The sequence below is a fragment of the Carettochelys insculpta genome, chromosome 1 (assembly GCF_033958435.1).
Source record: "Carettochelys insculpta isolate YL-2023 chromosome 1, ASM3395843v1, whole genome shotgun sequence".
In the NCBI taxonomy this organism is placed as follows: domain Eukaryota; kingdom Metazoa; phylum Chordata; order Testudines; family Carettochelyidae; genus Carettochelys; species Carettochelys insculpta.
The window spans coordinates 20,526,781-20,539,497 of record NC_134137.1 but is presented as its reverse complement, the minus strand read 5'-3'; the positions used below and the strand labels follow the sequence as shown (position 1 = coordinate 20,539,497).

Genomic DNA, 12,717 nt, shown 5'->3' with positions numbered 1-12,717 from the left:
GCTTTCAAAAAAAGGGTCCCTGGGTTTGTTTCTGAAAGAATCTTTCAGAAAAAGGCATTTTTTCTCATCCAGGAGTGGAAGAGGGCTGCTGTGAAAAGTGGTGTATTCTTCTAATTTAATAGTGAAAGAGTTTTCAAAAGAGCCCTGTCTTTTTTGAAAAAACGCGTTAGTGTAGAAGTAGCCTAAGAGAATTCCATCAACTTCTACTCTTGATTTATACCAGTATGACGGAGACGTGAATGCACCACCTGGAGTATATCGCTGTCCACTACCCCCAGCGTGTCACAGCAGGGTGATGCTCACATGGCATTTCAAAGGAGCCTGGAGTTCCCTGCCACTGCTATTGCTGCTGTGGCAGTCAGGAGCTCTGGACCCCTTTGAAATGCCAGGGTCCGGTACAATTGCCTCTCTTGCCCAATGCCGCCTGTCAGCAGGCCTGCCCACAAGCAGTAGCTAGTGTTTCTAAGGTGTGATGCATAATCACTAGGAAGTCTTTTCCTTTGAGCAGTTCATTGAAAATCCAAACCTAGTTGAAAGAACGGACAGAAATGAGTAAACAAAATTGCAGTCTCTGCTGTGGTTAATTGCTACTGACTTCAGTGGAGCGGTATCAACTGTCATTGGCCCACTGGTTGGCTAAATCAAGTGTCATTAACTTTTAATCCATAAAATAAATTTCTCCCAACTTCCTTATTCATGTAAGCCCCAAATTAGTGCTCGTCCACCCCAGTAAGAACTGGTGCAAGCCCTCAGACAACATTTATAAAGATATATATTATGACCAATGCTAACAAGCATTTGTTGCATCAGCAAGGTATTTGATTGTCCTGGTGACCTTTCATTTGTGATTTCCCTGCTCTTCTCCTGCTTAGGCATCACCGTGGACAAGTTTGGGTTGATTTACTTTGTAGACGGCACCATGATCAGACGTATTGACCAGAATGGGATTATCTCAACCATGCTGGGCTCCAATGACCTGACATCTGCCAGGCCTCTCAGCTGTGACTCTGCCATGGACATTTCTCAGGTACCAAAACTTGTTTCATCAAAAGTCCAGGCCAGTTTTTCTCTATGTTGTTTAAGACACACTCTTATGTATCAAGTAGGTGTAAGCGTGCTTTGTTGTCACTAGACTATTTGCAACAGCGCAGTTTTAGGACTGAATCAAATTAACATCTGGGAAATAGTGATTGGATGCTGTGTTGCCAAATTTAGCAACAGCAGGAAAACAAGTATCTTGAATTGCATCAAACTGCAAATTGGTTACAGCTACCTTCATCCTGGGCTTTTAAGTTGTTCTGGTTAAAGGCAAAAACAACCAAAAGGTCTGTGTTTGGGGCAGTAGGCAAACCTGTTACAGGCCAGGACTCAATTTTCTGTGGCAGTTCCCATCCCATCATATAGTGCCATTTTGGAGGTACAGTCCTTTAAAATCTTTTTGCCATTCATTATTGGAAGGCCAGTGGAATGTCACCCCATTCTGCAAAAATACAGATCTTAGCTGGTAGGCTAAGTACTGTTATTTAACCACAATGGATATCAATGGGGTTTCCCTTTTGTAGCTACCGACATAATTTTCATGCTCCCATATGGAATCTATTCTTCATGTTTTCCCCTCTAATTTGAAGAGATTACTCTCACTTCTTTGTAGCAGGTTCCCACTGTCCACAATTTATGAAAAGGCTAAAATTACAAGTTTAAAAGCTCAAGCATCACAGAGAGGTAACTTTTGATGGTTAAAGGCCATCTTGCAGTATAATAGCCCCCATCTCACAAGCATATTCCCTTCTTTAACAGCATCTTAGTGCCAACCAGAGGAAGCTTATTGTGGTCCAGGCTTTTAAAAAATATTTTCAGACTACTTACAATTTTTATGTAATAATGTCCTCTTTAAAACTTTCTAAGATGGGTTCAAAAACGTGCCATCGGCATCCCCTAGCTCCCCCCTCTTTAAAGTGAAAGGAGCTATTCTCAGATTACCAGTTCTGAGACAGACAGACACAACAGACGAAATTAAAAACCTCAGCTTGGGGAACTCTCTTTTCATCATTTCTAGTGACTAGAAAGTCTCAGCTGTCAGGCCCTGAGGCACTGTGAGACCAGAGGGCATGAAATATTTAGCTGCCAATGCTGATGAGAAATGGGTTTTATGGAACTGAAAATTCCCTTGTCAGTTCAGAGTAAACACCACTCTTGATGCTAACTCAAGGCTGCAGTGGAGCAGTGCTCTAAAGACTATGGGAATGTATGGAGACATGCATTATTGAGGGGAAAACCACAGGCTATAATGTATCACGGGAAGGGTGAAGGTAGGCCAGGAGCCAAGAAAAGAGGGATTTTTGAGAATGTAGCAGGAGGAAACTAGATGGGGCTCAGCTTTCTGTGTCTTGCACTGAAGCTCAGACCTCACAAGCGAGGGTGTTAGATGTCGTAAGACCAACTTAACTGATGCCCTTTAATAAATAAGTTTAGGAAAAGTTCGAACAGACGTGTTGGATACTTCCCCTAACCAGCAGCTCAAGAGTCATGTGAGGCTCTTACGGTGTCTGTAGATCTGCTTCGTCTCATACAAAAGCAACAGGGAGAGTGACCTCACTGGGACACAGATTACTGGGGTCCCCTTCACATCCTTCCAAGGAGCTAGAGAAGATAGGGACAAGGAGAAACAGCATCCAGGGATAAGATGGGAAAGAGAGGACATTGTGTATTAGAGAGGCAGAGAGGTACCCTGGTACTGTATTGCAATGCCTGTACCATGATATATGTCATTGTAAAATTAGAACAGCGCAATATTACCCCAACATATGGGGTATGTTAGCGTCAAGGAAGCAGTAAAGGTGGAGCAGGGAAGGGATGGGCTAAAGATATGCCATGTGCATCTGACACTTTTTTGATGTCATGCCCTGTTGGTAGATATTTTCTGTTACTAAAACCCCAAACAATGTTACTTCTTCATTGTGGTAGTACCTCATCAAATTACTTCATTTTGTTTTCTCTATACATCTTTCTGTTTAGGTACAGTTTTTTTTTTGTTTTGTTTTGTTTTTTGTTTTAGTTTTTGACTGGCAGCAAGTTTTTTTAAAGAAAATTTCCATAGGTGTTCTGCATAAAAAATATTGCTTGGTATTCTGTGGTCTCAACAACATGTTTAACAAACACTGGGCTAAAGAACATCTCTATTCTGCACATTCTAAGTTAGCATGTGGTTCCTTAGACCTTAGAGACCACAACCAGCTGTCATACATTGTAGCAGGGTAATCGGCTGTTCCAATGTACCACAGAGCCAGGTCTGGGGCTGCTGCAGCTTGAGGAATGAGGTAACCAGACCCAACTATGTATTTGGGGATCTTTCACTAAGACTATACCTGTGAAGGACTTTAAGAACTGATGTCCAATAAGTTGTTTAAAAGACTGGATTGGAACAATTCCAAGGTGAGCAAGAACATCCTCCAAACTTGCTCTCCATCCATCCCACTGCAGAATCATACATGCTGCATGAGACCCTCTTAAAATTATTCGGCTCCCTTAACTCAGTGTCAGACCAGTTGTGTGTGTGTGTGCGACAAAATCGAATTATCTCAAAGTGTATTTCTGTGGCTTTTATTTACATTGACATGCCTTGAAATATAAAAGGATGTTAAATTATACTGATATTTTCACATTAGAGCTACACGTTGCCCATGTAGTGGTAAATTTCTCTTAGATTTGGCATTATTCTTAGCGAATCAAATCATATCCTTACTTGAGGGGCAGTATGTTCCATGGGTGGAGCAGGAAATCAGGTTCCCAGACTCTTATCTCTACTCTTGACTTGCTGTGGCTCAATGGCTCTCTGCCTCACTTTTTAATCCATCTTCACAGGGTAGGGCATACAAGTATAAAACATTATTATTACTTGCACTTGGTCTTCTATAATACTTAATGCCATGAAAAATCACTGTGAAACAAGCCTTCTATTTCATGCAGTGAAATAAATAAACTGAATTGAGTGAGAATTCATATTTATCCATGGTTGCTGGGCCAATGCATGAACCCCAAGCACCTGTAATAAGTTTTCAAAAAGATGTTCATAGCTTGGCACAAAATAGGCATTTACAACATAGCACATTTAGTAGTACAAATGGCTACCCATGTTCTCTACAAGCCTGTATAGCTTACACATGCAATTCAGGGCCCTCTTCTGCAACGAGGAGATCATAATCTTTTTAGTGCAAGGGCCATGTTTTTATTATCTGATTGTACAGCACCTAGCACAGGTGGACTTGGGAATTGTGAAATGCTCCCACAGTACAAATAAATATTAATTTAGTCCTTTCTCTTCTCTTTTTAACTGTTTCATATGCCAAACAGAATGTGCACCTAGATATTGAATGGGTGGGTGGAAGCCTTAAGAGGTTTGATTGAAAAAAGCTGATTTTGGATAGCAAGTAGAAAAAACCTAGACTTTTAACAGTTTCTTTCTGTCATTCTGTTGTTAGGTTCGCCTAGAGTGGCCCACAGACCTGGCAGTCAACCCAATGGACAATTCCCTCTATGTCCTAGACAACAACGTTGTGTTGCAGATCTCCGAAAATCACCAAGTGCGCATTGTGGCTGGGAGACCCATGCACTGCCAGGTCCCAGGCATTGATCACTTCCTCCTCAGCAAAGTGGCAATACATGCAACTTTGGAATCTGCCACAGCTTTGGCCGTCTCCCATAATGGGGTCCTGTATATCGCTGAGACTGATGAGAAGAAGATCAACCGCATCAGGCAGGTCACCACCAATGGCGAAATCTCACTTGTTGCTGGTGCACCAAGCAGCTGTGACTGCAAGAATGATGCCAACTGTGACTGCTTCTCTGGAGATGATGGCTATGCAAAGGATGCCAAGCTAAATGCCCCTTCCTCCCTAGCAGTGTGTGCAGATGGGGAGTTGTATGTTGCTGATCTTGGAAACATCCGAATCCGCTTTATTCGGAAAAATAAGCCATACCTTAACACACAGAACTTATATGAGTTGTCCTCTCCTATTGACCAGGAACTCTACTTGTTTGACACCAGTGGTAAACACCTTTATACCCAGAGCCTTCCCACTGGAGATTACCTTTACAATTTTACCTACACTGGGGATGGAGACATAACCCTGATCACTGATAACAATGGTAATTTAGTCAATATCCGGAGAGATTCCACTGGGATGCCACTCTGGCTGGTGGTGCCGGATGGCCAGGTCTTCTGGGTGACAATTGGCACCAACAGCGCTCTCAAGAGCGTAACAGCACAAGGGCATGAAGTGGGTATGATGACGTACCATGGCAACTCTGGCCTTCTTGCCACCAAGACTAATGAAAATGGATGGACAACATTTTATGAGTAAGTACTGCTGAGATAATATGCCACTGGCACCATTTGTATTCCATGGGCCAAGTGTTAATGGAATAAAATTCTCTGGATGAAATTCACCCCAGCGTAAAATGGCCCTAATGCAAACAGTGTCAGGTCCCATGTAAGCCTTTAATGTAGAATCTAATTGGCACTTAGTGTGGACTGAGCTCTCTGCACTGAGTGACTTATATTTAGGCTGAGATTTTCAAAGGTACTTAAGGGATTTGGATGCCCAATTCCATTTAATTTTAGCTGGGTCCATTGCCACACTGCTGCAGAAGATTGACCTGCTCAGGGTTGATCTTCCATGGCTTTATTTCACGCATGTGCAAACGGCGCTTTCTAGGGTTGACATCAACCCCAGAATTCCTTGTGAGCAGCAAGAATTAAGGAAGGTTGACAAGAGAAATGCTCCCATTGACCTTCTTCTGTGAGGACAGCCATAGCAGCCAATGGCTGACAAGTCAATTTTAGTTACACAATTGGCATAGCAAAAATTGCACGACAGCAATCAACTGTTATGTCAAGTATAGACATAGCCTTGAACTGGAAGGTTAAGCTGCAGAGCAGAGAATCCTACTTAGCTTTGGAAATTGCCATCTGGGGTTTGGAAAAGATCTATTGTTATAATTATTACCATCATCCAACATCACACCTGGAAGCCATAATGGGAGCTGGTGTGTTAATTCGTCAGCACCCACTTTGGTTGGAGGTAGCTTTGTACTGAGTCAGCTCAGGCTGGCAGAGGATCTACAACAGTCCTGTTCCAGGCCATGGAGGGTGTTAGTTTCAGTCCTGCAGGGACGTGCAGATTTTCCCTTGTACTTGGCGGGATTCCAACTCAGAGCCCTTAAACCAGACAGAATCGAAAACCCCAACAACTCCTCTTACTGTGCCCTGAGCTATTTCTGCACCTCCCTGGACTCTGTAGGCCTCTCCAGCCTGTGGATCTGGACATCCCTTCTTTGGGGTGTTGGCTGTGAGTAACTTCTTAGCAACTTGCTGGCAAGACTTTACATCTCCAGCCTGCTCACTCCTCTGCAAGCCCCCCATTCTGCTTTGCTTCTCATTCTTCATAGAATCATAGAACACTAGAACTGGAAGGGACCTTGAGAGGTCATTGAGTCCAGTTCCCTGCCCTCTCAGCAGGACCAAACGCCATCTAGACCATCTCTGACAGGTGTCTGTCTAACCTCCTCTTAAATTATGTGAGTGAAGTGCACAATATGTAAATCAGTGCCTTATTTGCATTTTAATTTTCCCTCATTTGCATTCATCTTTCAAAAGAGCAATGCAAGTGTAGACACAGCTTCAATGACTACTTGTTCTGTTTACTCCTCTGGGACATCTGGCATTGGCCACAGTTGGAAGACAGGAAGCCGAGTTAGATGGACCTTTGGTCTGACCCAGTATGGCCATTCTTATGTTCTTATGCTAGTCATAATAAATTTCAGGGTTAGAATGAAACTGTATAAGCAGCATATGTTTACTGATGATGTTTTGAACAAAGTCACTCCCCTGAATTGGTGAGAAATATTAATCAGGCACCTTGAAACAGAGTTCCTTCAGTTGCTAAGCCAACTTTTCACAACTGTAGTTTCCTCTTCAGGCCCAGACAGAATATTTTCATCATTTGGTATTATTCACACATATCTAAGAGATCGACTGGAGATTGCAAAGCAGGAAAACTTGTATTTCTGTTTCAGTCTATGAATCACAATGACGGTGGGAGTGGGGAAGATGAAAACTAGTGGTAGACTTTGTGAAAACCTTCACTTTAGCATTCTGACATCTTGTCAGAGTTAATAAAATTTGAAAATTAAAAAAAAAAGTTTGTAGACACCCAGAAACTCAGGAGACTGCTGCTATTGCAAGTGTGAAATATTTATGGAACATTTAAGATTTAGTTAATAAAATATAGGTGCTGTTGTGTTAGTGTGTGAGATTTAATTCTTACCATTCCTTAAGTACTACTGCTGCATCTGCAGTTTGTCACAGGGAAAGAGTATTATGTACTAGTTCCTAAATTAATAAAAATCAAGTTTGCTAAACAAATTCCACAATGCATGACCTCTGAAATGTTTTAAAGTACTATACTATATTGTAAATTGATACATTTCAGTGATCAGATTCGCACCAGTGTTTAAGAAGTATGTAAAGAAGTTTCAGTGGGAAACTTGATTTAAATCAGTGATGATTTTTCTGGCAATTTACTGTGATTTAAATCAATGCACATAGTTTTTCACCCTTCTGTACTTTGAGGCGATGTCTAGAGTGTGGTTGCTATTTCGGGATACAAATGTATCCCAGAATAGCAACCCCACAGCTTTTCTCCAAGCTCAAAATAATGCAGCTATTTTGAGTGCCGTATTCTGTTTCCATTACCCCTCGTTGTGAGAGAGGTAGTAGAAACCTCAAAATAGGCACTTCTTTTAAGTTTCAGTGCTGTTTGAATAGCACCAAGTTTGAAATAAGGTAACTTGAAATAATTTACACAATTTGCATTAGGGAGATCGTCTAGATATAGCCTGAGAACAAGGCACCCTCTAGTTCAGAAAAAAGTCCTATGCTCCTTTGAAGCCAAGTGTGAGTCTGAAGCTGGCTCTATACAGAAATGGCCTGCAAGCAGCTTCATGCTAATGAGCAGTCTCATAATTGCAAATGGCTGCTCGTTAGCATATTCCCATGGTTCATTAGCATTGCCGCACAAGATCTTGCTGCCAGCAGAGGGGGGTGCTGGCAGTAAACAGGCTGTGTAGACAGGCCTCTGCTGGCAAAAACCCCCTCTGTCAGGATAAGGGGCTGGCAAGGGCAGGGTTTTTTGCCAGCAGAGGCATGTCTACATTGCCTGTTTACTGCTGGCACCCACCTCTGCTGGCAGTGATATCTCGTGTGGCTGTGCTAGTGAGCCACGGGAATACGCTAACGAGCTGCAGGACGTCTATGTGTAGACCCAGCCTGATTGTCCAGCAGCCACAATAAATACTCACCTTCACTCTGACCCTTTCGCTGAATAATCAGTGAGAAAGGAAGCAAGTCTGGGAAATGCAACAGGCTAGAAAACTCTCACCATCTAACTCTTCAAGCCAGAGAAAAGGAATGTTGTGTAGCTTGCTGCTTTTTTCCTTAACTTGACCTGAAAGAAATGCTGTTAGTCTCTTTGCCATTTATAACTGTCTTTTTTTTTCAGAAACGAGAGCTTTGTTAATTTTCTAAAATCAGGACTGTAGTAATTATCTTGATTATCTCACTGTGATGGTATCTCTGTACACTAAATAATTTAATTTCCCCTAGAGCCTCAGTCAAACCTTTCATGCATTATTTAGCCAATATAAGGTGTTCTAGTTCCAGTCTTTTCTCTGTTCAATTAGTTCTCAAAGTCACTTCCTCAGATGCAAACATAGGTGTTTACACATCACTGCAATTAATGTGTAGGATCAAACTGCCCAGAAACCCCAAAGAAATTTGTGCTGCTCACCTACATGAGGTGACAAGCTGACCTTCTGCACAGACAGCACTTGTGTGACACTGCCTTGATTCTTAGAGATGGTGCTTCTGTACAGCATTAATACGATAAATGAAAGCTCTGAATGTTTACCAGCTACCAATTAGGTCTCATAAGTACCGAGTACCATTTTAATTCTGTGCATTGAACCTTGGCTAAATAAATTTCCGATTGGGGATGGATGGTAACAGCTTCCTTTGCCGGCATAATAATTGTCACTGTAATTGCAAATGCCGAGTCCATGCCTTTGGTTTGAATAGGAGGCAGCAGCTGCATTATCAGGTGATGAATTTGTTGCTGAGTGCAGCTGTGCTCATTCCTGTGTTTCAGAATTTCCTTAATTCTGGTGCTTTTGTAGCATTTGGAGAACACTAAAGTCTTAGGTTATGACGAAAACTGGGCCGCCTCTAAATCCTTAGATGTGCAAACAGGTCTGTGCAGCTTAGCTTTGAAATGACTTGACTAGGAGAGATTTATCTTACCACAAATGCCAGGTCACACCTGCAGCTGCATGAGAGTGTCACCTGGCCTTCCTCTAGGAACTGGGAATCTGTCATGTAAATGGCTTTGTGGAGGCGGAGGTGAAAAGAGATGAAACATCTATGTCATTCACTTTGACTTGTTAAAACTTCTTAGCTATTCAGAAACACGGAGACCTTAAAGTCAGAGGGACCCAAGGGGCTGGAGGTGTACAATAAACAGCATCCTGTATGTACCATGTGCTCTAATCCAAGACAAAAGGGCAAAGTGCTTCAGTCATAAGCAAAATATATAATGAGAAAGGAGGAAAATAAATGTGCCATGAGAAAAGCACATTGTATTCAGATGGGAATGTTGGACATAACTCATATTTATATTGAGCCACCTTTTGTGCTGCCATCCAAGTGCTGAAAGGCTTTTGTTGGGACATGAATTGTGTACACTTCATCTGCCACTAATTAAAAATAATAATAAAATGTTAATAGTGCAGTTGTGCTACCTTCTCACATTCCCCTCTGTAGGATATGACCTTTTAACAGCTGCCAGTAGGCGAGATATCACCCCCCGAGTAAACTAGTACCATTCCCCCATTGGTTCCTAATGCACATGGGATGGAGGTGGAATAATCATTTAGAATACTTAAAATGCAGATGTTTCAAGTTACCTCTAGTTCTCAACCCTAGATTCCTCTCCTGGTTCTTGGGTGACATTCATCACCATAGCTGCTGCGTTCTATTAAGCTGCATGTGTGATGTTTTTATTTAAATGATGTTTAATTTTCTTGTTTTGATGTATATATAATAAACTGTATAGCACTAGGTGTCTCAACAGGCATCTACACATATAATTGCATATATGCAAAATCATCTCATATATTCACATACCTCATAACCATATATGCGTGTATGAGATACTTTGTGTATCTGCAACCTCCAAACTTCCTGCCCCAAGCAGCGGCAGGGCCAGGACTTGGGGCTGCACAGAACTTGGCCTCTATCACTGAGCTCGCTGAGATGAGAGTCTGAAAGCCTGCTATGGACATGAATGGGTGAATGGTAGCAGGTGTCTGAGATGTGCTTGGGTGGAAGTTTGGATGGTGCTAATGGTTCAGTGCTTGGTTGAGTGCTGCAAGGTGTCAGGATAGATGGGTGGGACAGAGGGTTTCTGGAATTGCTACTGGGTGTCAGAGGGGCTGGAGGGAGCTGGGTGCAAAGCTGGGGACTTAGGTCTGTACTCTTTGACAAGAGATAACTCAGTTTCCTGGAGGTCTTCGTGCCTGGCACATGGTCACTAAGAATGTTGTGGCTTGGCTTGTCCAGACTGCATATACACAATAGAGTGTCTTGTTGCGGCAGCATGTGCTACACACACCGCCACATATATAGTCTAAAAGTAAGCAAGGTCTTTGTGAGGGTTCTGGCAGAAAAGCTGGTGGCTGGAGCGCTGTTTGTGGGACAGCCAGGAGATAAATTGGGACTGAACAGCTTGGTGCAGTTTCTTTTGAAAGCGTAAGTGGGTCTTTTTGCTGGCTCCCTGCAGGGTGCTGAATGCCATTCACTTAGGAGCAATCATAGAACTCTTAAGATGTTTCTAAATGTGACTTTAGTGTTTAGCAGCATCCTTGCTCTAAGGTTGTAAATATTCCAGGTTTGAACTGTTAGGGTCATAAACCAACTTCCCAGAAATTTGAGGGAGTCGGGAGCAGAATGTGGGGAATGGATCTGAGCTGCTTGCTATTCTTAGGCTGGCACTCTGTGTGCAGGAATACTGATGGCAAGATAAAAAGTGCTTGTGCTGATAATACGTACCACACCGCTGGGGACAATGATCAGTGAAGTGCTAAATCCAGAAAGACACTAGAATAATGTCTCTTGTTCACTGCTCCTGCAGTGGTGAAGGGATATCTGTTGGGACTCAGTGCCTGTATGAAATTACATGATATTTGCAAGTAGGAAGCCCACAAATGTCCTTATAAGAGGTAAAGTGACACATGGCACCCAAAATGCTTGAGTGCCCATCACAGTGCAGACAAAACAACTAAGGAACAAAGAAAACTACTCTATATTCAGAGCACTTTGTTTGAGTTCCAGCTTTAAAACAAAATTAATGCAGACTCGAAGCACCATTTGTCAATGGCTGTTTTTGCTGGGCTGCAGGAGACTTATTCCGCCGTACATGGCCCTGTCACTGTGGTGTCTCCTCAGCAGGTCCATGGGTGCTTTAGGGAGTTGCACCACTTTGGCTTTGCATTGCTCTCCACTCCCAGCTTACACGGGGGAAAAAGCTGCCTTGGGGAGTTCTCCTCCCAGGGGATATTTCTCTTGATCCATCCCTGCTTTTTGTTCATTCTCTGGGCAGAGGGAACTACTTGCACAGTGCCCTGGTGGAAGGGGCTGGTGGTGTGAGGTGTCTCTTTGTCCTGCTAGCCTTGGAGAGGTTATTTCAGTATGAGCACCCCCTACGTGAGTACCATTCTGTGGAAAGTCCAGCCATGGGTTTCCACTTCTCTGGTTCATTGACAAAATGAAACCCAACTCATTCTGTGATGGGACTGAGGAGAGATGATAAGTTTAGGAGACGTGCTTAAAATATTGGCTAAAACTTACGTGGTCAAAATAATTGAGAAAAACCTGCACCCCTTTTATACAAACAGAGCTCCTAGTGATGTCAGTGGGGGTCATAAATTGGCAGGGAGCTTTTCTGGAATAGAATCTACTGTAATGGTTGCAGGTTCCAGCCTGTTCTGTGTAAGGCAAGGTGCAGGTTCTCCTCCGCTATGGTACTGATTGCACTCCGTCCTTTTCAGGTACGACAGCTTTGGCCGCCTGACCAACGTTACCTTCCCCACAGGCCAAGTCAGCAGCTTCCGCAGTGATACCGACAGCTCAGTGCACGTCCAGGTAGAAACTTCCAGCAAGGATGATGTTACCATAACAACCAATCTGTCAGCATCAGGAGCCTTCTACACCCTTCTGCAAGGTGAGCCCAGACACTGCTCGTACTCCAGGTTAATATGTGTGCCCAGGATTATACAGAAGGAAACAGACTTCTTAATCTCAACATAAGAAAAACCCTCCACCCAGCACTCCGCAATATGGCAGTGCACACTTATCCACACCTCCTTAGGAAAGCAATAGGAAACACAGAGCTTGCTCTCAGCTCTGCAGCACTTTTCCACTGGGTCCTCAGTTTGTTGCCTGGCTGCACATTCTTCTTGCAGTGCTGTACTCTCTCATCATTGCTACTAGTATTCAAACCAAGGGGCTAGCTAAGCATGACTGCTCCTCCAGTATATCTTGTTACGTCACTCATAATGGCTTCCCACTTAAAGAGTCATTGCATCCCCCACCAGAGCAGGTGTTGA

The 12,717-nt window shown here is 43.0% G+C and overlaps 1 protein-coding gene across 3 annotated transcripts in view; it reads left to right on the top strand.

Annotated features, from left to right (window-relative positions):
• Window positions 1–12,717, top strand: part of TENM4 (teneurin transmembrane protein 4) — a 493,982-nt gene that overhangs the window by 444,190 nt on the left and 37,075 nt on the right. For all 3 annotated transcript variants that reach the window (XM_074983382.1, XM_074983375.1, XM_074983367.1), the window contains 3 exons: window positions 873–1,027; window positions 4,479–5,356; window positions 12,160–12,332. In XM_074983382.1, coding sequence (XP_074839483.1) covers window positions 873–1,027; window positions 4,479–5,356; window positions 12,160–12,332 — 1,206 coding nt within the window. The remainder of the gene's footprint in view (window positions 1–872; window positions 1,028–4,478; window positions 5,357–12,159; window positions 12,333–12,717) is intronic.